The sequence below is a fragment of the Tyto alba genome, unplaced genomic scaffold (genome assembly GCF_018691265.1).
Source record: "Tyto alba isolate M040663 unplaced genomic scaffold, T.alba_DEE_v4.0 Super-Scaffold_29, whole genome shotgun sequence".
NCBI classification, from domain to species: Eukaryota; Metazoa; Chordata; class Aves; order Strigiformes; family Tytonidae; genus Tyto; species Tyto alba.
The window spans coordinates 3,895,679-3,919,841 of record NW_024881303.1 but is presented as its reverse complement, the minus strand read 5'-3'; the positions used below and the strand labels follow the sequence as shown (position 1 = coordinate 3,919,841).

General features: G+C 51.5%; 1 protein-coding gene across 2 annotated transcripts in view; it reads left to right on the top strand.

The window, feature by feature from the left end:
- TXNDC16 (thioredoxin domain containing 16) overlaps window positions 1-17,257 on the top strand; it is a 40,642-nt gene extending 23,385 nt beyond the window's left edge. For both annotated transcript variants that reach the window (XM_033009802.2, XM_033009804.2), the window contains 7 exons: window positions 632-800; window positions 1,312-1,448; window positions 6,599-6,683; window positions 11,101-11,239; window positions 11,848-12,008; window positions 13,597-13,787; window positions 15,243-17,257. In XM_033009802.2, the coding sequence (XP_032865693.2) occupies window positions 632-800; window positions 1,312-1,448; window positions 6,599-6,683; window positions 11,101-11,239; window positions 11,848-12,008; window positions 13,597-13,787; window positions 15,243-15,526 (1,166 nt within the window). In that variant the 3' untranslated portion in view covers window positions 15,527-17,257. The remainder of the gene's footprint in view (window positions 1-631; window positions 801-1,311; window positions 1,449-6,598; window positions 6,684-11,100; window positions 11,240-11,847; window positions 12,009-13,596; window positions 13,788-15,242) is intronic.
- Window positions 17,258-24,163: the final 6,906 nt, after the last annotated feature.

Here is a 24,163-nt window from a genome sequence, read left to right as displayed (position 1 = left end):
CTCTTCCCTGTAAAGGAGGGCCTGCATCGATTCTTTGTTTTTGGCCTTATTCCTAAGGTATTTCCAGCACCTTTCCTTACTGCCTTTTATGTGCCCGGACAGTTGCCTCAGGGTTTCGTGGTGTTGCTTTGAGTAACCAGCCAGATGTGAATGTCTCTGGGAATTTCCTTCTGAGAAGTGCAACCTACCACTTCCATGAGTTTATTTTCTCCCTGGTCTGTTGTTTGGATCAATCCACACCTGCTGAAGTATTTAATAGTTTTGCAGGCTGGAAATAGTTATTATTATGCTCAAAAGTGTAAGGTTAAATTATTTCAAGAGGGAGATGGCCTGTACTCGAAGGGATTGTGTATTTGGGGCTGGATTTTGACATCCTGCCCACACAAAGCAGCATTTGACTCCAGGATGGGCCCAGCAGCTTCTCAGCAGTAGCCCACCTGGGGTCACTCCATGTGCATGCAGCGTGTTAGGATCCAGCCCTGCAGGATGCATGCCAAAGCAAATAGGAGTTCTGGCAGCATTAACACAAATACGTGCAATAATATCCAAAGAAGCTAATAAAAAGCTCTCTTTTTCAACCATTTTTTTTTTCCCCCCCATGTTATTTATACGTATTTGTTTTCCACTCCAGGAACTCAGGGAGTTTTGCTCTCTCGGGTAAACTGCTGGGACTGGCCTGTTGTTTGCACAAAGGAGAACATCACTCAGTTTCCTACCATCAAGATTTTTGAGAAGGGACAGCGATCAGTGATGTACGATGGCATGTGGGGAACCGAAGAACTGATCAGCTTCATCATGCTGTAAGCGTCTGTTAATGAGTCCCCATGCAGTAAGGTTGGCACATCTGCTAGATGATATTCTGGATGCTTCACATCCTGTGTAATGGAAATCCTGTTTGGAAAAATAATGTCAGATCTGATTGTAGACCTGGTTTGAATATTAGCTTAATAACTTTTTGTGCTTTTCAATGTCAGGGAACATCTGTTCTTGGACAGTGCATCCATCTGTTGTCACTGTCCTTCTCTCTTTGCTGGAATTTCTTCTCTGTTATTTTTAGTGGGGATCCCAAGGATCTCAGAGCAACCAGTTTGGCTCAGGGCTGTTCTCTCTTCCCCATAACCAGCTCCAGTGCCTTTCTGTGACTAGACGTTGTCCTTCCTTCCCAGGTGACTGATTTTTGTCTCTAATGAGGCATAACGGTTGTCATATTGGGTTGGGGTTGCACTGGGTTGGGTTGAGGTTGCCCTTTTGTCTCTTCATCCCAAAAGTGAAGAAGGCAGCAGCCCATGTTGTTTCTCTGCCTTTCCACAGGAGCCGAGTGTCTTGCCCTCTGAAGCTGGCCACGATTGATGAAGCAGAAGGATATTTAAGAGGGGAGTTTCCATCTGAGCTGTCATCCTATCACCACACTTCATTCCTGGGAGTATTTAGCACAGCCACGAGTGAAGGTTAGTACGGTATTTGTGGGTTAAGCCCTCAGTTTCTTTCCTGATGGGAGTGGGGTGATCAGGTGCTTGGAAGTTCCTCTGTGTTTCATTTTCTCTAAGTGTGTTTGCTCACATCCCAGCCTGCCTGGCACCACCCTTTTTATTTTTGCAAGTAGAAGGCCGTGGGTGATTCCGGCTGTGGGGCCCAAGGTCCATATCCTGGCTCAGAGGACATTCAGCTGCCAGGCTACTACACCTGGTGTGGTAGCATCTGACAACCCCAACAGAGGTTGAGACGAGGTGATTGGTGCAGCGCAAAACAACAGGGCCTTGGGTGACCTGTCTCTGCAAAGAAACTTTTGCAGATGTCCAGTCTGAACTTATCAAGGCTCAATTTGTGCCTTTTATCCCTGTTGTATTTCCTGCCCCTTACCGTGAGGGTTTGGCTCTGTCCCCTTTACAAGTCTCCTTCAGAGTGGTTGTAGGCTGCTGTTAAAAACCCCTCTTAACCTCTGACTGAGCAAGCCCAGATCCAGCAGCCTCTTCTTGTAGTCCACATACAACATATCACAGCATATTCCTTCTTAAAGAAAGCCCTTTCCGCTATTGGATTGATAGTTATCTTGCTGACTCCCTCCTCCTGCAAAATGTGGTAGTCCCAGTCCTTGCAACCAACACACAATCCAACCCCCTTTTTTTTTTTTAAAAAAAAAAACCCTCCTCCTGCAAAATGTGGTAGTCCCAGTCACCAACACACAATCCAACCCCCCTTTTTTTTTAAAAAAAAAACCCTCCTCCTGCAAAATGTGGTAGTCCCAGTCACCAACACACAATCCAACCCCCCTTTTTTTTAAAAAAAAAAAAACCCTCCTCCTGCAAAATGTGGTAGTCCCAGTCACCAACACACAATCCAACCCCCTTTTTTTTTTTTTTTTTAAAAAAAAAAAAAAAGGCAAAGCAGCAATAAGTTAAAATACAAATTTCTTACTTCAAAAGGAACGAAATGTGAACAACTTGATGAAATCCACTTGCGGACTTTGAAATAGATGGGCACAGCCCCCAGGGTGGTGGACAACAGCTAGAAATGCTAAGCAGAGGTGCTGGAAGGAATGTTCCGAAATTGTTTGAATTTGTCTCACTCTGTAATCTCGGTCTGTGTAGTCCCGGCCAGCGGCTGAGACTTGGAGCAGTCACGCTCTCCTTCCCCAGCCTGCTGCATAGGGTGCCGTTGGTCACCCGGGTGCTGCTCCAGTGTCATTCATTGCATGCTGTAGCTGTGCTCCAGGACCCATTGGGTTTCCACAGCCTTTCTGAAAGATGGCAACATTGGCCCAAGAGCTACGGTGGTTTTTGATGTGACAATTGTATATGCTAACAAGGGAGAGGGAAGGAAGTCAGTCTGGAAAGGGAACATCATGTCATGCTTCAGTCAAATCCACAGTGGAGACCAAAGACCTTCCAACCCCACAGTTACCAGATATCCCTGGGAGTTACTGCATTAAAAAAAGGAGAATTTTCTGATCTATCTTAAGATCAAAATTTAGGATTATTTTTCATTTTGAAGCTCCGTTGTGCCTGTAAATTTTGGTTAAATGCAAACCAAGCTACTTTCTCACATAAGGAGAGGGAATACACTGTGCTTGGAGGTAAGAATGAAATAAAATGCCTGGAACCAACCATAAAACACTTGGGCTGTGTTCACTGAGCCAGCCGACAGCTAATACACCTGCCTTCTTCTGGAGGGTCTAAGTCTGTTAAGTATAGCAGAAAATCTTGCTGATCTCAAAAAACCTTTAGCCCATTTCTCCCTGGTTTTCATCAGCTGAGCTCCAAAATCTTCCCTCTGTTCCACCTATTCCACTCGTCGCAGTAGCGGAGCCTGGATTAGCTCCATGGTCTGAGGACCTTGGACAACACGGGGCTGGTGAGAGGAATTCATGGAAGGAACCTGCCAGGATCCGGCTGGACGTGTGAGCTCAGACTCTTTTCTATATAGAAGCTGTTGGTTTGGTTCCGTGCAAACAAGAGCCTTGGAGGTTTCCAGGCGGCTCTGTGTGGAGCCCGTGAGATTGCCTCTTCCCTCGGGCACACTCGGGCTGCAGTCTGGGACGGCACCCGCAGTCTGGGGTGACTCAGCTGCCGAGGGAGATGAAATGCGTGATGCTTTCACGGCCCCGTAACCTGCGGGGTGTTGGAGCGTCGCGCAGAACGACCTGAGGGAGCAGAAAACTGGAGGCAGCTCGTTTGGCACCAAACCCCGGGCCAGCGTCAGGGAAACCACGCTGCTGCTCTTATCAGCCTGCAGACTTATCGGGAATTTCCAATGATTTTCTCACGGCAAGAATTCCTGCTCTAACCTGAACCAGCAACATGCCATGTTATTGCCATTTCTCGTTAGCTGAAGCAGAGCAACAAGATGTCCAGTTAAATAAAGCCCTGGATTTTTTCCAACACTTAACGTCAGAACTATGTTAAGAAGCCCTTCAGTGGGTCTGAGCTAAAAGAGTCTTGTTGGAAAAATTATAATTAAAATTTATTACAAAGAGTTGAATGGTATTACTAGGGCAATGAACGAGCATTTTCCTGGAAACTTGAAGAACTTACAGGAGAGAAATTTGTTTGCTATGCAGAAACTGAAAGCATGCTTGGAAATAAGGCTCTGTCCTAAACTGTGCAGCAAATGTTTAAAAATACACCTGTGTTCTGCAAATCTCTGATACCACTGTAGGACTTGCCAGCATCAGTGTAGACCAGGAGAAGGCGGTATGCAAAGTTACTACAGCTGCTGCTGCAGAGCATGGCTTCATGAGATGCTTTCTACTAGAGGGATAAAGGGTCGTGCTCAGATCCTGCCTCCAAAAACTCTGCAGGAGCTGTAGACCCTCCCTCAGCTGACAGTTTTATTCCTTCTTGTTCCCAAATCCTGCAGTGAAGCTGGACTTGTGCAATTCACAGCAGCTGTCGTGGAAGGCAGCTGGGATCCCAGCTCGTGGCATGTGCTGCAGCACATAATCAGGCCCTGTGGGGAATTAAAACAGTGCTCTCAGGGTGGCCTGATTTTCGAGGGAATACTAGAAGTGCACTGTGTCTGTAGTGGAGCTGTGGGAATTTAGGAGGTTTCTTGCACAGAGCTAAGACCATTGCTGTGAGCTGTTGAGGAATGAAGGCTGGTGCATGGGTCTGGCACAGCCCCCAAAGTAGGAAAAAATTTGGAAGTGTGATAGGGAGGGAAGGTCTCATCAGGAATGACCCTGATGAAAGGAGTAAGCCTGGACTCTGCTGAAGGTTGTCCTGGTTTAGGAGAGAATTCTTGCAGCTAGGGATGCCGCAGGGCAGCACTTCAACACGGGCTTACGTCTCGAGTGGGTGTTTGAAGTTAAATGCCTGTAGAAATGCTCTCCTGAGGAAGATTGGATGTGAGCCTGCACTTGCCATGTCAGGAAAGTGTCCTTTAGTGCCTTATGGCACAGGCCATGCTCACAATCTGCCCCGTGGCCTTTTGTCCAGTGGCTGGGGCATGGACAAGCTCACACAGGTTTTGCTGGTGAGGTTCTCGGTGATCCCCATCAGCTGGTCCTATGGGTTGCTTTTCTCTCAACACTAATAAAATCAAGTGACCAAAACCAAAGAGCTGGAAACTCAAGCCCATCCAACAGTGGTTTTTTCTATATCACAAGATGAACCAGGCAAGCTGTGTCACCAGCTTTGTTGTACGTGTGTTGTTTCCTATAATGTCTGAACCCTCAATGAGCCACTCCTTTAAGGATCTAAGCTTCCATTTGGAAAGGAAAATAGCATAAAGAAATGTTTGTGGTCCCTGTGGTTCCAGGGAAACACAATGGAAAATACGGCTTTGAGTGTAACTGGAAAGCAAGAGGCAAAGAACCAAAAAGTGACCAGCTGGGAGCCAGCCTCCGTCTTTTGAAATCTGAGTCACCGGTCCCAAGGGCTTGGGCTGGCCAGTTGTGATATGGCAGTGGACGTTATGAGAAACACAAAATAGTATCTGAATGAGATCTTACTGAAGTTATAAAGCAACATATATCATGGCTGTATCTGAGATGTAACCTTAATTCTTGGGAAAACCTGACTTCTCCAGCGAGCATGATTTCTCACTCCCCTTAAGTCGGCAGAGCCTTTTTTGTTGCTGTAAGTTGCTCAATACAAAAGGGGAGAGGTGGTGGTGTTGAAATGCGCCCTGTTTTCACCCTACCTTCGGCAGCAGCGGTTTTGATCTCTGATCCATAGCTGCATTTTACAAACCCACACAAGATGGCTTGCATGTTCTCACAAAGCTCATCCCTCCCATGGAATCCAGCTGCCTAAAACTGAGGATGGTTTATAATGGCATAAACCAGCTCTGGAATCAGCTTCATTTCAGGGCTCCGCTCTCAGTCTCTCAGCACGAATAGATTCAGCTGTGATGGATCAAGAGAGCCCCAGCCCAGTCCTTTCCTCCCCATCCTCTCCCTGCCCTCACCCTCCCACTAAGGCGAGCGGTGGACCCCGGCAGCCGATGCAGGTGGGTTTATGCTGGGCTGTATTGACCGAGGTGCTGCCCTCTCTTTGCAGCTGCACAAAGCAGTGGAGCACGCCGTGTCTGCAAGGCATTTGGCTTTTTGACATTCCCTATCCTAGCTGGATGCCCCGTAACAGACCCTGCCTGCTTTGAGGAATTGGGTGAAACGAAAAGAACCTTGGGGGAGAGGTTGGTTTATCTGCTGGGCACTTAGCACTGCTCCAGTTAAGTCATTATCAGTCATTTCCAAAAGGGAACTGTGATTTATAAGTTTTCTATTTAGACTTATAATTGGTCTCCTGTTTTGAAGAACACTTATGGACTTTAAGTCATTAAAGACATTTACTTTTCCATCGGTGCCTCTGTCGTGCAGATTCTGTAAACTCAGGGCTGGTGGCTAAAGAGCAAGTACTGTTCTCATAATAGGAACTTTCCTTCTGATCCTTTCAGCCGTTGCCAACTCCTCCTCCCGTAGCCTGCAGCCATGAGACACAACCATTTCTCATGAGCCCGTAATGGTAGTTTTGTTCCCCACTGACAGTTTGGTGTGGGAGGGTGTTATGTGTGCAGACAGCGATTTGTTTTCCAGGAGGAAGCTGACACTTCTCATTCGATTGTGGATTTTTTTGGGGTATCTTTTTCTGTTTTACAGCCAGGGAAGCTTTCGAAGAGGCAGGAAACATCTTAAGTGGCCACGTAACGATGGGGATGTATTTTGAAGATGATGCCTTGGCTTTGTAAGTTGTTTCTCATTTTCTTTGGGGAGAATTCAAACTGATCTGCATTTAGTGAAAGGCGATGCCTAGAGCAAGTGTCACTGGCCATGCTGAGTGTTTAACAGCAGCCCCAAACAGAGTGACTTAGTGCTGTAAGGAGGCTGGTCAGGGCTCAGCCAAAGGGAGCTGTAGCCCTGGCTCTGCCACTGCTTTGCAGCTTGCCCATGGTCAACTCATTTAGCCCTGTTGAAATGAACAGTCATCTCCCTTCCTGCTGTTCAAGTCCACTCTGAGTATTTTCAATCCTCTACCCCTGCCAGCCCCCATGCGTCTTTTGGGTTCCTCACAGAAACAGGACTAAACTTTTATGGAGGAAAAAACAGGCTGAAAAAATGATATCCTCTAACAAGAATTGGTGTGTGAGGAAGACAAAACAGTTCTGCCCTTCTCTTTCTGTCAGGAAGAAGTGATGAATTGTTACTGGTCTTCCTCTTTCTGCCGGCCCTTCATCTTCTCGTCTCTTCCTCCCTTCCCTGATGCTGCCAAAGGGCCTGCTGAGGTGGGGATGGGGAAGGGGAGCGTAAGGGGATTGCTGCAAAGCCAGGGGTGTAAATGTGAGCCTTGCTCTGATGGTTGCCCCCAGTTGCCAAAAGCAGCCAAAAGAGAGGCTGCTTGTGACTACTTGCCGGCTTTCTTGGCTAGTGGTGGAGTGGGCATTGTGTCTGAGTGCTGGGAAATGGTTTGAAAGTGCTGAAATAAACGTTGTCATCCCATGGAGCTGCCTTGGTGTGGAGCAGCTGGCGTTTCTGCAGCACCACGAAAGGCCTAAAACCCTTTTGGATCTCATCCAGCCTCCCAGTGGGCACTCACATCCGTCCGTGAGATGTTTGAAGCTGCCAGGGATGGGGAAGAACCTCCCTCTGTCTTTTCGGCAGTCAATCATACTGGGGTTTTTTCTTTTCTTGGAAGATGTGCCCACCCATTACCCTCCCTTTGGCACGAGCAAGGCGTTACCTCCATTTGCAGACAGAACTTTGGGGAGGTGCATCCTCTTTCTGGAGGAAGAGTGCTGGAAAAATATAGCAGCCTTCCTCCTGCACATGTGGTAAAGGCGAAATCAAGGGTTTCTTAGTCAGCTCCTGATGGAATAAGATCATCAATTGCGGCCCTACCTTTAAGCCAAATTGGAGCTAATGGGATCTGAGCATGTATCAGTTTGTGCACTTAACCGTGTCATTAAGACTCACGCCAGCAAGGGGAGAAGTGCTTTGGATTAGACTGTGAGAGATGCTTCAGTGCCTATAAATACAGCTAGACCCAGCAGGAATCTTCAGCTTGCCCTGGCATCTTATTTCCATCAGGAATTAGCCACCAAGGCAGAGTTAAAAATCCCAGAAAGTCCTTGGCCTGTTTTCCAGGTGTGAGTTTACCAGCCAGTAATGCGACAGTGAAATATTTTCATTAGTTTCTTACAGACGCGATGCTTCTCTAGTGTATCTGACAAGACATGGGCATTTCTGTGGTATGCACAGAGAACAGAAATGCAGATATCTTGGTAGTACATCTCTATTCATCAAACTGTGCTCAAAGCACCAGCCGTGGTTGGGTTTTAGAGGCGAGGCAGTGCCAGGCTTGTTCGGTGCTGGGGTGGGAGACCACTGGGCGATGGCAAGTACAGAAGTCACAACCAGCAGCATCAGTGTGAAAAACCTGACCCTCCAAGCTAAAAGGTTTTTCTCCCCTAAGGATCTCAGCTGATAGAAGGAGAACAAGCAAAGGAGGGCAGGGTGATCTCACGAAACAAGATACCAGTAGAAAAAGCCTGCGTTCTCTCAGCAATGACACATGCAAGAATACACCTCCATCCTCCTGCTCCAGCTGCAGTCTGCGATGTGCTCCTGTTTAGTTGGAATAGTTAATACAATTTATATTGGTATTCATTCTGCCAAGTTTGGATTTTGGCTGTGATTTGTGGGCAAAGCTACTGTAGATGGTCTTCTCAACTGTAAGTAGAAAGTAAACACTTACAGGAATTCCTTATGCAAGAGCCAGGCTCACTTCCCTTTTTAAGAAAAGAAAAGCTATTCTTCTAAACACTCAACGAGGAAATGTTTGTGGCTCCCAGGTCACAGAAAGCTGATTCCCTTCTTCCCAGAGAAAATGGTATACAAAATACACAGAGAATGTTGTTAGCAAAACTGTTTGCTCAACAAGCACCTGCCCCATTGGTAACTATTGAAAAAAAAAAAAAAAAAAAACAAAACAACACATTAAGGAAGAAATGCTTTGAATGAAGTAATTCTTTATTCCTCAAATACTTAGATGTCATAGATTCCTGCCAAGTATTTGTTTGCAGATGTTTTTGATTTAAATGCAAGTCTCAGATTACCCATCAAATGCCTCTGCTGTATAAATAGAAAGCTGCCATAAGCAACAATACAACCACTTGGTACCAGTAAGATGAAAAGTGATTTCAGGGTAAACTTCAACTATAAGATGGGGAATTTGTTGGTTTTCTGGCAGTATTTAAGAAACATCCTTATTAAAGGCTGCTGAACAAATTGGTGTATTTAGACATAGGGAGCAAGGGTCCTTACCTCCTCTGAGGAGCCAGAGACTCTCTTTAAGACCTGTGAAAGTTTGAGAAGTTAAAAATCCCTGAATTTAAAAATTTTCTAGGGTTTTACCATTCTTAATTGGTTGCAAATACAGGTTAATTTGAAAAAAAAAAAAAAAAAAAAAACCAACGAGAGGAAAGTTAAACACCTTCTTAATAGATCAGCAGATTCCCAGTCATGACCTGAAGTGTAAAACTCAAGTTCTTTGCCTGGTGGAGCTCAGGAATCTGAGCAGAAGGGGGAAATCTTAGCTCCGGGCTCGATTTATGAAGATAAATTGAAAAAAAAAAAAAGCAGAGGATACTACAAAATGAGCCTGAAATGACTCAGATAAATCCATGAACAGTTTAGCAGCAGGATTCGCAGCATTTGAAGGCCTCAGGAAAGTCCAAGGTCATTCACTACTGCTGCTCTTTACCAAGACATCAGTGCAGATGTGGGGTGCCCCTTAGAAATTCGCAGTGGATGTATTATTTCCAGACAGATAAGTGCTGCAATGAAGTGAAAGGCCCACATATGAGCTGAACATCATGGGCATGTGTTAGCTGTAGTTCCCTCCACTTGCTTTGTCACTGACAACCTAAACCATCAAGCACTGAGATATTTAAACCATCAGACACTGAGATATAAAGCAAATTTGAGCAAGTCTTCATTCCATTCAAAACTGCTAAAATAAGTGTCCAAACTGAACTTGCCTGGGCAAACCGCAGGGTGAAGTGTGATTAGTTGTAACATCACTTTTCTTTGCAGTTGGCTGAGTCTGTGTTGCGTCTTTCTCATATAGAAAAAAAAAAAAAAAAAAAAAAAAAGGACCAGATCACTTTTGAAAAGGAAATCAAGGGCTTTCCACCTCCTCACCTCCACAACCCCAAATGTCCTTCCATCTCACTCACTCCCCCAGCAATTCTGTTGTCACAGCCTTTGAAAAATTACCAGCAGCCTTTGAAAAATAAAATACAGATGCCCCCCCAAAAAAACTGTTGAGACATCTGACTTCCTCGGTCACACCCTTCCTCTGGGCACTGACATCTAGAGCCTTCAGGATGGAAGTTCCTCAAACTTCCAGAAAATTGCTTTCTCGTCTTGGTGTACCCCCTGCCCTTTTATTGCTCAGACTTCTCCTATTTTTGCTCTTTCCACCTTCTCAGCTTTTCTTTAAATACCATTGAACCCTCTTAACCAGAAGAACATTGGGGAACAAAGGATGAGCTGGCTTTTCCACTAAGAATAAACGCGTGCAGTTCGTGTGTGTTGCTCTAACCGGGGGTTGGACTTCAGCAAAACTGCCTGTGTTCACCAAGCCAAAAATCAGATCTCCTGGAGCTTATTTTGTGTAGGTTGGTGTCCCTCAGGTGGAGTCTGAGACTTTCTGCCTGCCTTGTCTTGGGAGGCAGAGTAAAGCACTGGGTCTGTGTTTGCACCGCCTAACAACCTTAAGTGTGAAAACGAAAGTGGAGCGCCAGCAAATAGTTTAAGGTGGTGGTGTTTTCGATTTTTCCTGTTATTTAGCTGATGATGCCTTTTTGCAGAAGAAGTATCTGAGTTTATGTGTGTATATATTTAGCGTCTGGTGCGAGCTGGGTAAGTGGTTGTTTCAGAGGGGGATGAGGGAACACGTCAGCCCCGTCTCTCCCCTTCAAAGCCAGACTGGAGAGGGGGCGATGGGGAACGTGACCCTTTCCTCCTCCTCTAACAGCAGCCTTTCCCTCCCCTACATTCCTGTCCCCACTTTTCCCCATGAGGATGCCAGCTCTGTGTGCAGCAGACTTGGTGTGTGCCAAATCCCCCAGCCAGTTTTTGTTACCATCCCTCTTTTCCAGATCCCGTAAATACGCGGTGTCCCCGCCAGCCCTCCTCCTGGCCAGGAGCGGAGGTCAGGGCGTGGAAAGCATCACTTTGTCCAAACAGAGCACGCAAGACATAGTGCGGATGATCAGATATGAATTGCTGGACATTTTTGTAAGTTAAAAAAAAAAAAAAAAAAAAGTATCCTTTTTCCATTGCGGTCGTTTGCAGAAGCACTGATTATAGCGTGGAGCTGTGCAAAATAAATGGGTTTGCTCATTATTTCTATCATGCTGAGTTACGTTTGTTTTTAAGTTTTATGGCTTGGATCAGACAGTCTGGACAGAAATCTGCTGTTTGCTGTGTGGTCTCGTGGGAGGAGAGACCCTGGGAGTCAATGGCCTGGCTTGTGCTCGTCGTCACAGACCCGCTGCCGGAGTGGCTTGGCCTCTCCCTGCCCCTTAAGGATGCTTCCCGAGGCTGGTTATAGTGGTAACACGTGGAGCTGGGCTGAACTGGCTTTGCTCCTGCCTTCTCTGCTCCCAGCCCTCCATCTCGGAGTGCTCATACAGACTTGGCTTGCGATGGGCAGGGCTGGGCGTAGACATCTCCAGCGTGCACCGAGATCCCGGCGCCCGTGCTCGTTCGCGAGCTGCTTGCATCCAACATGAACCCTGCAGCCTTGCTGGGTCCCTTCACCCCTCGCGTAAGGCCAGAAAGTCTAATTTTGCCCTGATCTCTCCTCCCTATAAACCCCAACTTCTCATTTTGATGTCTTGCAGCCAGAAATCACCGTGCAGAATCTTCCCCGCTACTTGCAACTCAGAAAGCCCTTCCTCATCTTGTTCAGCGATGGTGACATTGATCAAAAAGAAAGCAAGGAAATGCTGAAGCTGGCAAAAAGAAGACCCTGGCAAGTGTTTGTGGCTTGCTGGTTGAACTTGTGAGTGTGTAAAAACCTCTTCTCTTCTTTCCGTTAGCTCACTCTTAGCACTTCAGGGAAAGAAACAACTGAGTCTGCAATTACTGAAAACACTATTTAGCTGGTAATGCGATTATTTGGTCTGAAGTCATCAGGAGTTGGGAGGTCAAATCATTTAGCAACGATTCAGTATGTGTTCTGGGCAGCTGCAAAATTATGTGACAAAGTGAAATTAGTAAATGTTTAATTGATTGAAGAGATAATTTTCAGTAGAGTAAAATGTTCTCAAAGATATTGCGTGGTGGCTTGACCCTGGCTCTGGTGTTATTTGTGTTTTTGTTGCATGTTGAAGAAAAAAGTAGATTTGCCCTCCTGGAGTGTCTTCTGGTGATTTTTCCACTGGCAATTAGAGGGAAGTATTAACAGGGCAATTGCTGATTGTTGACCAGGGGAAAGAAAGTTTTCAGAAGAAGGGACAGCCAGAAGGAGCCCCATAAGGCAAACTTAAAAAATACTCCAGAAACAAAATGACTCCAGGAACTAAGAAATAGCAAGTTGTAGGAGAGGGGTTTTTTTTAATCCTCCCCTCCCTAGTTGCGTTTTCAATTTTTAGCCTCTGTTTGTTTTGCCCAAGCCCAGAGACACCTCACTGTCTTAATCATAGCGTGCTTTGAAGTCTGGGAAGCGCCTCGCAGCGTGGGCTGAAGCTTAGCTAACGGGGAACACACATGTTTTCAAAGAGAAGACAATTTGTTTGCCAGTAATGCACAAGAAACGAGAGCCCCTGGAACTTCCCCACCTACACATCTGCCTTTGCTCTCCCTGAGAAGGAAAGAGCTGTCCTTTGTCAGAACAAAAGCGCATGACCGCAGAAGAGGGCAGAATACAGCTGGTGGCTCGGGAAGAGTAGCACAGTCCTAGAAAGAGGATCTCAGTGCCACAGCGGGAGCCAGGTCAGGGCTGGAGCATCACTCTCAGCCTGAAAATAGCGCTGGAGGCACTCAGCGTCTTCGCGGGCTTGCTGCCTCTCCACCTCGGTGTCCTTTTTCAGGCTCTCTCCCTGTCACTCGGGGAAGTTGCCATCGCAGTTGCCGCCGCACCCAGCAGCTGCCCCCGGGGGGGCTGGACCTGCTGGGCGCAGCCCTCGCCGGCGCCTGCCCTCCCGTCCCATCCCCTGTGGAACTGCCGGAGCCGCGGGCCGGCGGCAGCGGCTGGGCTGGAGGGACCCGGTGGCTCTCCCTGCAAACGAGCTCGCCACGGTGGGCTGCAGCATCTGCCCCGCTTCTGCCTCACCCATCCTTAAAAAACTTACGGTGGAGAGCACCACACACCCTCCGACAGTTTGCCCCAGCTCCTCCTGCTCGAGGGTTCCTTTACGCATCTAATCCACTGCCTGCTCCCTCTCCGTCGGCCCCCGAAGGCTTGCTTGAGGAGGCTTGCCTTAAGGCGTGGAGCTGATAAATAGTGCGGTGGGCTTCTACAGCTGTCCCGTAAGCAAAACGGTGTGCTTTGCTGGATGTGGCCCAGGGGCTTTGGTGCTTGCTCAGCTCTCCATCCTGCTGTGCTGCCAAACCGCTGGTGAGCAAGTTGAATCTCGCCTTCCCCACAGGAGGAAGACTCCGGTGGGACGCGGGGTCCTGAAGGCGTACTTTGCCACCGTGCCTTCGCTGCCCGTTCTCCTCTGGGTGAACCTTCGTGCCGGGGGTCAGGTATTCAAGTTCCCGTCAGAGCAGTCCGTCACTGAATCGAACGTCTTGTCTTGGCTGGAGAAGCTAAAAACGGGACTGGAGATTCCCAGCAGTAAGTGGGCACACGTTTGTAACGTTCCTAAGCACAAACTGTTAGCTCCGGTCTGTTTATGGGAAGATGCTACGTGCAATAAATTCTCTGCCCTGGAATTTAATGATGGAAAAACTAGCTATGCTAGTTTGAGCTGGAGAAGTACAAATAGTCCGGCCAGGAGAGAATACCCGTACTCACGAGCTTGCTTTGGGACTGTTCAATGTTCAGAGCGAGGTGTGAATAGTTCTGAATCGACCTCTCATCCCCGCGATAATCCCCAAACCTGGCTGTGCTCTCCGCTTGCTGTGAACAGACCTTCTGAAACACAGCTTGCTAGTAAAAAACCTCCTGACTCCCAGTTGCCAGCATAAGAAATATCTGCTCTTTAGGCACTTTCCAGCACTTTTTTGGACGGAAGCGGATAAGGAAGCTGGTGCTTTGTTGTGGTCTTTGGGATGTGAAGGGTTGGCTTGTACCATGGAGCTTTTCACTGCCTTGATCAGCCTGCTGAAGCTTTGGAGGAAGGCAGCACAGATGTGCCTTCCTCATGTCTTATGTGTAGCCATGGGATGCCACAGGGACCTTGGGAACTGCTGGCTGCCAGCCTGCTCCAGGCTCCGGAAAGGCGATGGGGTGACTCCGCTTGATCTTTGTGAATTTTAAAATGAGCTTTTCAAAGCAAGTGTTTCCAAAAGCTGGCATCGGTCTGGTGGGGTAGGATGTGAAGGCTCTTGCCGGAGCTGAAGACACCATTTCTGACCCAGTAATCACGGGGAGAACCCCGTGAGTCAGCCGTGTCCCCCCCTCCACTTACCATTGCCACTGCTAACGGCACCCAGCTCTCGTGTAGGTCTCTAGGGAGGGACCTTAGTTTTCAGGGGTGCCAGAGGGGTGAGCTGATGTCTGAGCAGCTCACGGCATGGCCAAGGGCTGTGCCAGCCATCACAGCCTCCCTCCTCAGGCTTTTAAGTGCTACGAACCGTGTGATCAGTCTTAAAAGCATAAATTAAAGAGCATCCTCATGTAATGGGACCGCTTCCTCCTCACACAGACAGCAGCCTCCCCTCACTCCTAATGGTGTCTCAGTAATGCACAATCATTAACACAGTTATCTGAGAATAATGCAGAATATCTATTATTTGGATGTATCTGAATGAAACATCCACCCACTGGTGGACAGGCCCCCAGTGTGACCTTTGTAGGGGGGGTATCTGAAGGCAGAGGACCCCCCCTGCAGCCTTCAGAGAGCAGAGCCTTGACTAGCTCCAGTAAATACTAATGCACCCCAGGCTGGTTTAATTTGAGTGGTGCTATTAGTTTGGGAGGAAAGAGGGTGATTTTAAATCAAGGTCTTTAATTTTGCATTCCCTGGAAGGGCCAAAAAAATCCCTAATTCCATTGAAAGGGAAATGTCTGTGGAGCGGGGCCGCGTAACTCTGAACTTCTCAACATGGGACTGTGTTTGCTTCTCAGGTACCTTGTCTGAGGAAGACTGGAAGCCACCTCTCCCTGCTTACGACTTCCTCCAGATGATGGAGACCTCCATGCCCGAGCTCCCCCTCCACACCTCCCACCGCCACGGGGACACGCCGGCACAGCACCCACCCGAAAACCCAGGAGGGGCCACCACTCTCCAGGAGGAGCCACCCCAGGAGACCAAGGCAGAAAAAGTTGGGTCCCCTGGGAGGGACCTGCGGGGGACAGCCCCCAGGCTGGCAGCAAGGGAGAAGCAGGTCAAGAGACACAGCGAGCTCTGAGAGCTGGGCATCCCCCTCCCCGGGGGCAGTGAAATATGTGGGACCCTGCCCAGAAAACCTTAATCATGTTCCCACCCCTCCATGAGCCTTTACACTGAAGAGAGGAGTGCTTCCAGCTGTGAATTAACGGCGAAGGGCTAAAACAGCCCCTAAGTCTCAGTGTGAGTTCCCTGCTGCGGTGTGCTGGTCGTTCTGCTGGTAGCTGTGGCTTCCAATGCCAGAAATAAGTCCAGCCACCCCTCACCTTGGCCCCCCTGGCTGCTGTTGGGATTACATTTCACAGCAAGCGGCGAGAGCAGATCGGCAGGGAGGGTGCTGCGAGGGAGCTCAGCCCACCCGGTAACTGGGGGGGGGGAACGGGGGGAGCTCGCCTGCAAAAGTCAAATCAGTACAGCCCTGCTCTGTAGTTTCTGTATGTCTCACATAGGTGCTTTTGTTGCCCCCGAGCAGGAAAAAGCGAGTGATTCCAGGATAAAAAGCACATTTCTCTCTCTCCTTCTGGTTGCAGCAGCGGCTCTGCTGATCTGTGTTGGCAAGCCCTGCTCTCAAAAAGCGATTCTATCTGCACCGTAACCGTGTGGAGCTGGGAGAGCAAGCGAGCCACCCACTCCAGGGCTGCTTAACCCGGCACCCGCTTGTGTTTACACCTGCCTTGTGAACCCGCTTTGTGAACGCGTTCATCCTCGGGGGAAAGAGGAGTATCTGGCTAAAGCAGTTGTATTACGAAGGCCAGAGCTCAGGTCATCGCGCCAGCAATGAATAAATAGCTGGGACAAAAATTTGCCAGCAAATCCCAAGGGCAGGCAGGTTGGAAGATGGCTTTGCTCAACGCTGGCATTTTCTTGGTTACAAGCCCAGGGGGTTATTTGCGGCCTCAGTTTTTCTTTGCTCGCAGCGACAGCAGCGAGGTTGGTGCCTCCTGAGCTGGGGACGGTGGCGGGGAGTCTGGAAACGAGGTGGTGGGAGTTGAAGGATGAGGCTGGGGACACGCAGGACCTGGGGAAGTGGATTTCCAGCCTCTGCCCGTCTCCTGGGGACGGCAAAAGGTCTGTCACTGCTCGCTGGAGGACCTGAGCCCGCGGGCCAGCGTGGGATGCGGGCTGGGCAGAGCTGTGTGTTTGGAGAGAAGCTTTGTCTAATCCCACCCGTGCCATGATGATCTTCCCACCTCCTCCAATAAACCTCTGCTCCTTTCCACAGCACTGCTGAGATGTGAGGGCCGGATTCTCCTCCTCCTCCTTATGGCTCTGAAGTTACTGGGAAGGGGGGAAAAATTGATGGTAAGGAACTGCTGGGAGCATTGTAGAGTCTGTATTTCTCATCCTGCAAGCGGCCCACATGGGTGGGAGTATTTTGGAATGCCCAGAAATAGACCATTAGTCCTGGGCTCTCCTTGAAGTCCTTGATTGAGACAGACCATTTTTGGACTAAACGACAGGCTTAGAGCCAAAAGGTATGTCTTTAAAATAAGCTGTAGCGTGCAGATCGGAGCCTGCCGTGCAGCTGACTATTCCCAAGGGAAGGAGTAGGTCAGGGCACCAACAGCTCCTCCGTGAGTTCCCGTCGTTTCTGGGCTCTGTTAGGTCGTTACGCCACTGTACGTCGGTCGTCTCCCATCCTGTCCCTCGTGACCCCCCTGCTGCTGTTACAGCATCGCTCTCCCACTTGGCGCAGGTGAAGCGCGATATCCGGGCCTCTCGTCGACGTCTTAAATAAATCCTATCTCAAGTACAGTGAGCACGCATCTCTCTTGGGCGCAGGGTGGTGAGTGGAGGGGCCGGTGTCCTGGGCTGGGGTGGCAGGGGTGGCTGCATCCCAGCCCGCCGAGCCCTGGGCCAGAAGGATCCCTCCTCCCTTCAGCGGGGTTTGGGCGAGATGAGGAGCGTTCCCTCATCCCCGCTCTTCTTGGGCCCCTGAGCCCTTTTCCAGTCGCAGGCCTCGCGCTGCATCGGGGCGGGAGCTTGTCACTAGGGGTCAGTGCCACCTCTAGGTTATGGCTACGAAAATTACGGCTTCCCCCAAGAGCTGCTTGATTGGTGCCGGAGCATTGCCACCGAAGCGACTGGGGGTCGGGAGCGGCTGGCCGGCGGGCTCCGGTGGGGATGCTGGGGGCCAAGGGGCTGTTTGCTCCTGGGGATGGTGGCTATAACAAGCCCGGAGGGATGGGGGGGGTCCCCGCTCTACAGGCTTCAGCCCCCCGCATCCACAGTGGGATCCATCAGCCTGAGCATCCCAGCTGGGTTTAGGGGTGCCAGGAGCCCCAGGTTGGGCCCAGCCAGCGTGTCCCTGCAGCTGCCAGTGCGGGCGCCTGCGGTGACACAGGGAAGGGACGTGCTTGTCCATGTCCCACCGCTGCTGGCATCAGACTGGGGCCACAGCTGTGTTTGCTGGAGCTGCCGACTGTGAGCTGGGGTGCAGGTCAGGGTCCTGCACCACATCAGGGTGCACGGGCCCGGCTTTGAGTTTGTTGTTTGTTGTTTTTTTTTTTTTTTTTTTTTAATACAAAATGTCTTTTTCATTGCATGGCACGAGCAGGCACTTAGGGAAATCTATCGAGGCATAGATGTGCCAGGGTATGTATGGGCAGGGAGAAAATATCAGGGATGCTGGGAACAGTTTGCTTGTGATCTGCATCCCACAGCACACCCCTGGATTATGCCGGTGAGGCGCACGCTGAGCTGCAGAACTGATGGGTTTCCTGGCAGATACAGTACTGACTATTTAAGGCATCAGTCCAAACTTTTCTTTTGATGGTACTTTATTTCAGCGCTACACCAAAGGTGGACATTTGCATGTGCTTCTTGCTTGTTGGGAGCCTTTCAGGGGGTGTTTATATGTCAGCGGTTGATCAGAAGATAAAATGATGATACACACACACCAAAAAAAAAAAAAAAAAAAACCAAAACAAAACAAACCAATTATGTGTTTGCCTTGGGGAGCAAAACAATTTAAATTATTGTCCGAAACAATAGGAAATTCTCCAAGCGCTGTGGCCTGACGGGTCTTTCGCCGTCCTCCATGAGTCCTGCAGAGCCATCACCATCAGTTAGGAGGGAGGAAGGCTTCCAGCAGCAGTGCGAGGGAAGGTTAAGGGTGCGCGCTGTGTTTTCCGCATTTAAAAGAGCTTGCAGAGGAAGGGCCACGGAGGTGCCCGCTGCGTGGCTGGGCCAAGGGGTGGCCAATTGAACAGCATGAAATCCCCGGGGGACGCGGCTGCGGGACGGGGGTTCCCATGTCACCCTCGGGCGTTTGGTGCCAGCTGGCTCCCGCCGACGTCTCTGCCGGGCGCTCTCCAAACCAAGGGACATCGGGAAGCCATCGCGGCGGTTCTCCCGGCTTTCTCGCCCTTTGAGCAAAACGAGGACGGCGAAAGACGTGGCCTCGCGGCGGGAAGGGAATTTTCCAAATCAGCTCTTCCTCAGCCCATCCTGCACCGCTGGTGGCCACAATCCCTCCTGGTTTAAGCCTTGCCCTGCGGCCAGGCTCCCGTCCGGCTCTGCCGTGGGGATACAGCGGCAGAACAGCAGAAAAGAAGGTTGTAGCGGGGAGGAGGAGGGAGAGGACGTTGTCCCCAGGAAGGAGATGCTGCACGGCAGGAGCGGGGCCACGGGAAGGACACATCTGCCTGTGCCAGCGATTCCTGGCAGCGCTGCCAGGATGTGAAGCAGGACAGAGACCTGGTGGGCTGGCTCGTGTCTCTTGGCCCAGCCGTGCCTGGTGTTGCGTGGGGCCAGGAGGGTCTGGTGGGGCTGGGGGGTGGAGGGGACCGGTCACTCCATCCTGTCCGGTGGTTCAGCCTGGCAGAGATGCTTTCCCTGCCGCGAGCTGGCAGGGCAGGTTGCTCTCCAGCACGGCTTGGCTGTGATCCCTGCCGTGGGGCGCCCTCCCCTGCCGTGGGGCACCCTCCCCTGCCGTGGGGCACCCCCCCCTGCCGTGGGGCACCCTCCCCTGCCGTGGGGCACCCTCCCCTGTTGTGGGACCCTGCCAGCACTGCCAGACCCGTGGCCAGGGCTGTTTGCCCAGAGTTGCTGGGTGAGGCTGGTCTCCCGCCGAGGCTTTCTCAAATCACCTTGGGCAGGCGGAGAGCCAGACCCTCAGCCCACCCTTGGGGGCACCCAGTTTTACAGGGGTGATGTGAACCATCTTGGTACCGTGGGGCTGTGATCCCTGCGCCCTTGGCATTGCCCGTGGAGGTAGGAGAAGGGTCCCGTGGCTCGGCAGCCCCAGGGGTGTTCAGTGATGGCCAGTGGGTCCCCCTGCCCAGATCCAAACCAGCTCCCCAAGCCCACGCGATGTCCTTGCTGCCTGCTGATTTGGGGCAGGGCTGGTGACTGAAGTGCGGTGATGGGGAGCAACCTGGGAGGAATCTGGAGACAGACAGGCAGACAGACAGACAGACAGACAGACGTTGGTCCGGGGGTGGGACAGGAAGCAGCCAGTGCTGTGTTGGCGTGGCTGGAGGTGGCAGAGGAGCTGTTCTGGGGAAGAGAGGGTGCGGGGGCAGGATGGAGCTGTGATGTGAGATAAGGGACGGTGCCTGGGCAGGATGGGTTTCCTCGTTACGTAGGGTGGCTTTTCCGCCTGGTGCTTCCACTGCTAAAATTACAGCCGTGCTCCTGGTGCAGGCCTGGTGCAGGTACCCGCAGCACCCAACCCCACGCTGCCCGTGGTAGCTTGCAGGGTGGCCGTGATGGGGGTCTTCATCCCTTCTGCCCCGTGCTCAGTGTGGGCAGGGGTGGGGTCTCAAGGGCAACACTGGCTCCATCCTCCTGGAGCCAGGGAATGGGATGGAGCTGGGATGAGAAGCCCGAACCAGCTCATCATGGAACATCTTCTCTCTGTATTTTCCCTTCCCAACAGAGACATCTCATTCTGAGACTACACCCACAGCTACGATGTCCTGCTCTGTCCCCAGGCTGGGTGATGTGGGTGTCCACACAGGGACCTCGCTGCTCATACCGTTGGCCGATCAGGGTGACTCTCAAACCCAGGGGGTGAAGTCAAATACCAAGCTGGAAGAGCAACCACCATAACGGACCATCCCACGGCAATCCCTTCCCAGTGTCTTTCCCCACCCCACGGAAAGCGAGAGCCCCCGGGGTTCCGTGGGGCTGGGAAGGGAGCGGAGGTGGCACATCCCCCAGCGCCACGTCGCTGGCTCCATTGTTCATTGTTCCCTCTTGGCTTGGTGGAGCCGGTGTGGGGACGGGAAGCGATAAGAGGGGAGAGGGCACCGCTCCGGTTCCTGCTCTCTGACAGGTTATTTCCCCACTCATCTGACCTCTCCTTAGGTAAACTCAGTGCTTCGCCTCCCTTGGAGTTTGCTTTGCTCTCCTGCACTCGTCCAGCATGGCACGGGGCCCAGGGTAAACAGCACAGCTCTATTAATAGCCCGTGGGGTTGCCAAATCCTTTCTGTATGTTGAAAGAGTGGTGGTGCTTGCAATACCATGATTCAGCCCTCAGTGGTAACACATGGGCCAGTTCCCCAGTGGGGCCATGCTGGGCAGGCTCCCAGCTTCGCTCCAGCCCTGGAAGGTGATGCTCAGCTCTCCGGTGAGGTGGGGAGGTGGGCAAGGGCCTTTGCTCCATCGGCCGGGGATTTCTTGGCTTGCTTGCAACACAAATAGTCATATCACTAAACTTGGTGGTGTTCCTCTCCGTTGGCAGATGCCCAAGCTCACGGGCTGGACTCATTCTTGCACATGGACCTGGAAAGAGCAAAAACCAGGACCCCTGGAAAAAGCCATGGACCTCTTGCTGCGGCTCCTTGTACCCAGGGCTGAAGTGGGCTCTTGGGGATGAAAGCCACGGTGTCCCTGGCCCAGCCTTGCTCCACGTGCAGTCCTGCCTGGAGGAGAGTGGACAGCAGAGCCTCTTGGTGCAGTGCATGGAGCATCTTCTCAGAACCCCTTTTGAGTTTGAAGTCTTGGAGTCCTCTCCCACGGCTGGGCTTGTGAGTGGCCCATGTTGGGGAGCGGGAGCTTTGGAGGGCTGGGTTGCCTTGGGGAGATGCTCTGAGAGACTCTCCGTAGACCCTGGACCTGCTGTGAGGAGGTGGGTGGGAGAAGTAGCCCATGGGGAAACATGGGATCCTGGACATCGAGTGAAGGATGCTATGGCTGGCAGAGTTCTGCTTTCACGGCAGTGAGCAGACGAGGGAGCCCCAACTGTGACCGGAGCCAGGCACTAACATGAAAGCAAATATTTGGAAAGGCAGTTACTGCCCAAAAATAACTTCAAATGCTTTCAGGAGCAAAGCTGGAACAGTGTCCATGGGAAGTGGCCAAACACTCCCCTGGCCCAGGGCAGCTCCCAGCATGGGGGACAGAGATAGGCAGGGACATGGCCGGTGCCTGGCCATTTATTACCCTTCCTGTGGCAGTGTAGGGGTTCTATGGGGCTTTTTTTGCCTGAGATTTTTGGAGACACCCCATCCCCCTAGAACTGGCAGCTGAGGAGATAAAAAGGAGCCTCTCCTCCCTTATCAGTACATGGATGCTGAAATGGGGGTACCAGCATCCAGTCTCCTCATTCATTCCCAGGAATCAGCACCTTTAGGTTCAAACTCAACCCCTCTGCTTAACTACAGCCAGGAGAGACTACCTGAGAGCCTAAAAGGATTAGCACCAACCAGAGAGCTTTAGGCAGGGGTCCTTGTCCCCACGGACCTGCCCAAGCCCGAGGGCAGCAGGGCTGGAGCCAAGGAAATAACTCAGCCTCATTGCAGGGGTATATGCACCCCGGGGTAAAGCGGGGTGCACGAGTCTCCCAGCCAAGTGCACAGATTTTGACCCCCATCATGAGACATCAGCCTGCTGTACGGGTCACTTGGGAACTGTCTGAGCTCAGGGGTGGCAGAGAGGGGACTGTCCCTTCCCCACTGCTTGCCCAGCCTGATTCCCTGAGGACTGAGCTGCCCTGGGAATCGGCCTCACGCTGGGGACAGGAGGTGGCTCACGGGGTTACTGGCAGAGTCACTCTGATGGATTATTTCCGCTGGAAATCCAATGTGACAACCACAGGCTTCAACTGAGCTTCAGCCCCATCCTTTACAAGCACCCCGGTGGTCCCAAATCTTGTCCCTCCAAGTCCCCAGTCCACCCGCCATCCCCAGCAGCACCCCGGCCAGGCAACCCTGGGATGACAGTGACTGTCACAGATCTGCTGCCACCAGCTCCACTGGAAGAGACCGCTCTGGGGTGGGACTTCCCAGCAAGGAGCCAGGCCCCCAAACTGGGGGTCTGGGCACAGCCTGCTTGGAGCTCCAACCAGTTTGGAAAAAACTCAGCCAAAGCCCCTTCCCGGACTCACTGAGCTGGAGCTGGGCATAGAATCCCAAACAGGCAGCAGCAAAAGGCACCGGGGATATCTATCTGAGTGTGATTCCTCACTGGGGTGAAGTGCCCAAAGCCATAATCCTGCCTCTTCCTGAACCATCCCTGGGCTTCCACGTTTCCCTCCTGCTGAACCCCGCTGTCTCTCCCCAAACCCCCACCCACTCCCTGGGAAAAGCACAGCTCCCAGAAGGAAAGGATGGGGTTCGAAAGGTGTCGAAACCCATCTCCCAGACGTGGGAATGAGCTAAGATGACAACCAGGGCGTGAACGACTGCGGTTTGACCCGCTGGCCACCGTCCCCTGCCGTGGTCCCCACCCTGGTGGCACTCATCCTTCCTCCTCGTGCCGCAGGCAGCAACGCCCGCGGGCAGGCACTGCTGCCAGACACCAGCCCTTCGGGCAGAACCGGCTTTCTTCGGGGTTAATCGACCATGCTCTGAGCCATCCCCATGTGCAGACCCCAGGGTCCAACCTCTTGTCCCCCTTCAGCACAGTGCCACCTCCCGCTCCTGCCCTTAATAAAAAATATGACCTTGCAACCTTCTAACACACCATCCCCAGGGGCTCCGGCACCCAGGAGACACTGAGACCAGCTGGGGACCCCAGAGGGACAAATCCCAAAAGCTCCAGGTCTCTCTGCCTCTCCTGCAGCCTCTTGCTCTTCCCCTCGGGTTGGGGAGGAGGCAGCAGTGAGGCACCACAGGCTCCGGGTGCAGGCAGGAACCCATTTCATTTCTCCTTCTTCTTCTTCTCTGGAGAAGACAGACCGAGCTCCTCACCAGAGCCTTCCTCACTCGGGATGCACTCAAAGTGCTTTCAAAACCTTAATTACTCGCTGGCAAAAGCTGTGACTCCACATCAGGGCTGGCTGTGACATTCATGTGTCCTTGGGTCCCACCTGGCTCTCAGGCCATGCTGTTCCATGTTCTCACCGATCCTTGACCCCAAGGGATCAGCAAAACCCAGGATCCATGAAGAAAAAGCCACCAGCAACAAAATCTATTCTTTAATCCTCAGCCCACGATTTGCAGGGGGGGGTTGAGTCAGGTGCTGGGGACATTTGTGGCTGCCAGCCCGGCCAAGATGCCACAGCCTCAGGCAGCCAGCAGGACTCAAAGACTGAAGGGCTCAAAGGTCCCAACACCCATGCTGGGAATGGGTCACCTCCTTTGTGGCACCCTCAACAGCCCCGAGGCCACCATGATGGCCACCCTGGGTGGGACCAAGGCTGCATCTACAGCAGAAACTAACAGCAGCAGTGTAAGTCAGGACAGGGTTGGCGTCCAGCTTTGTCTCTC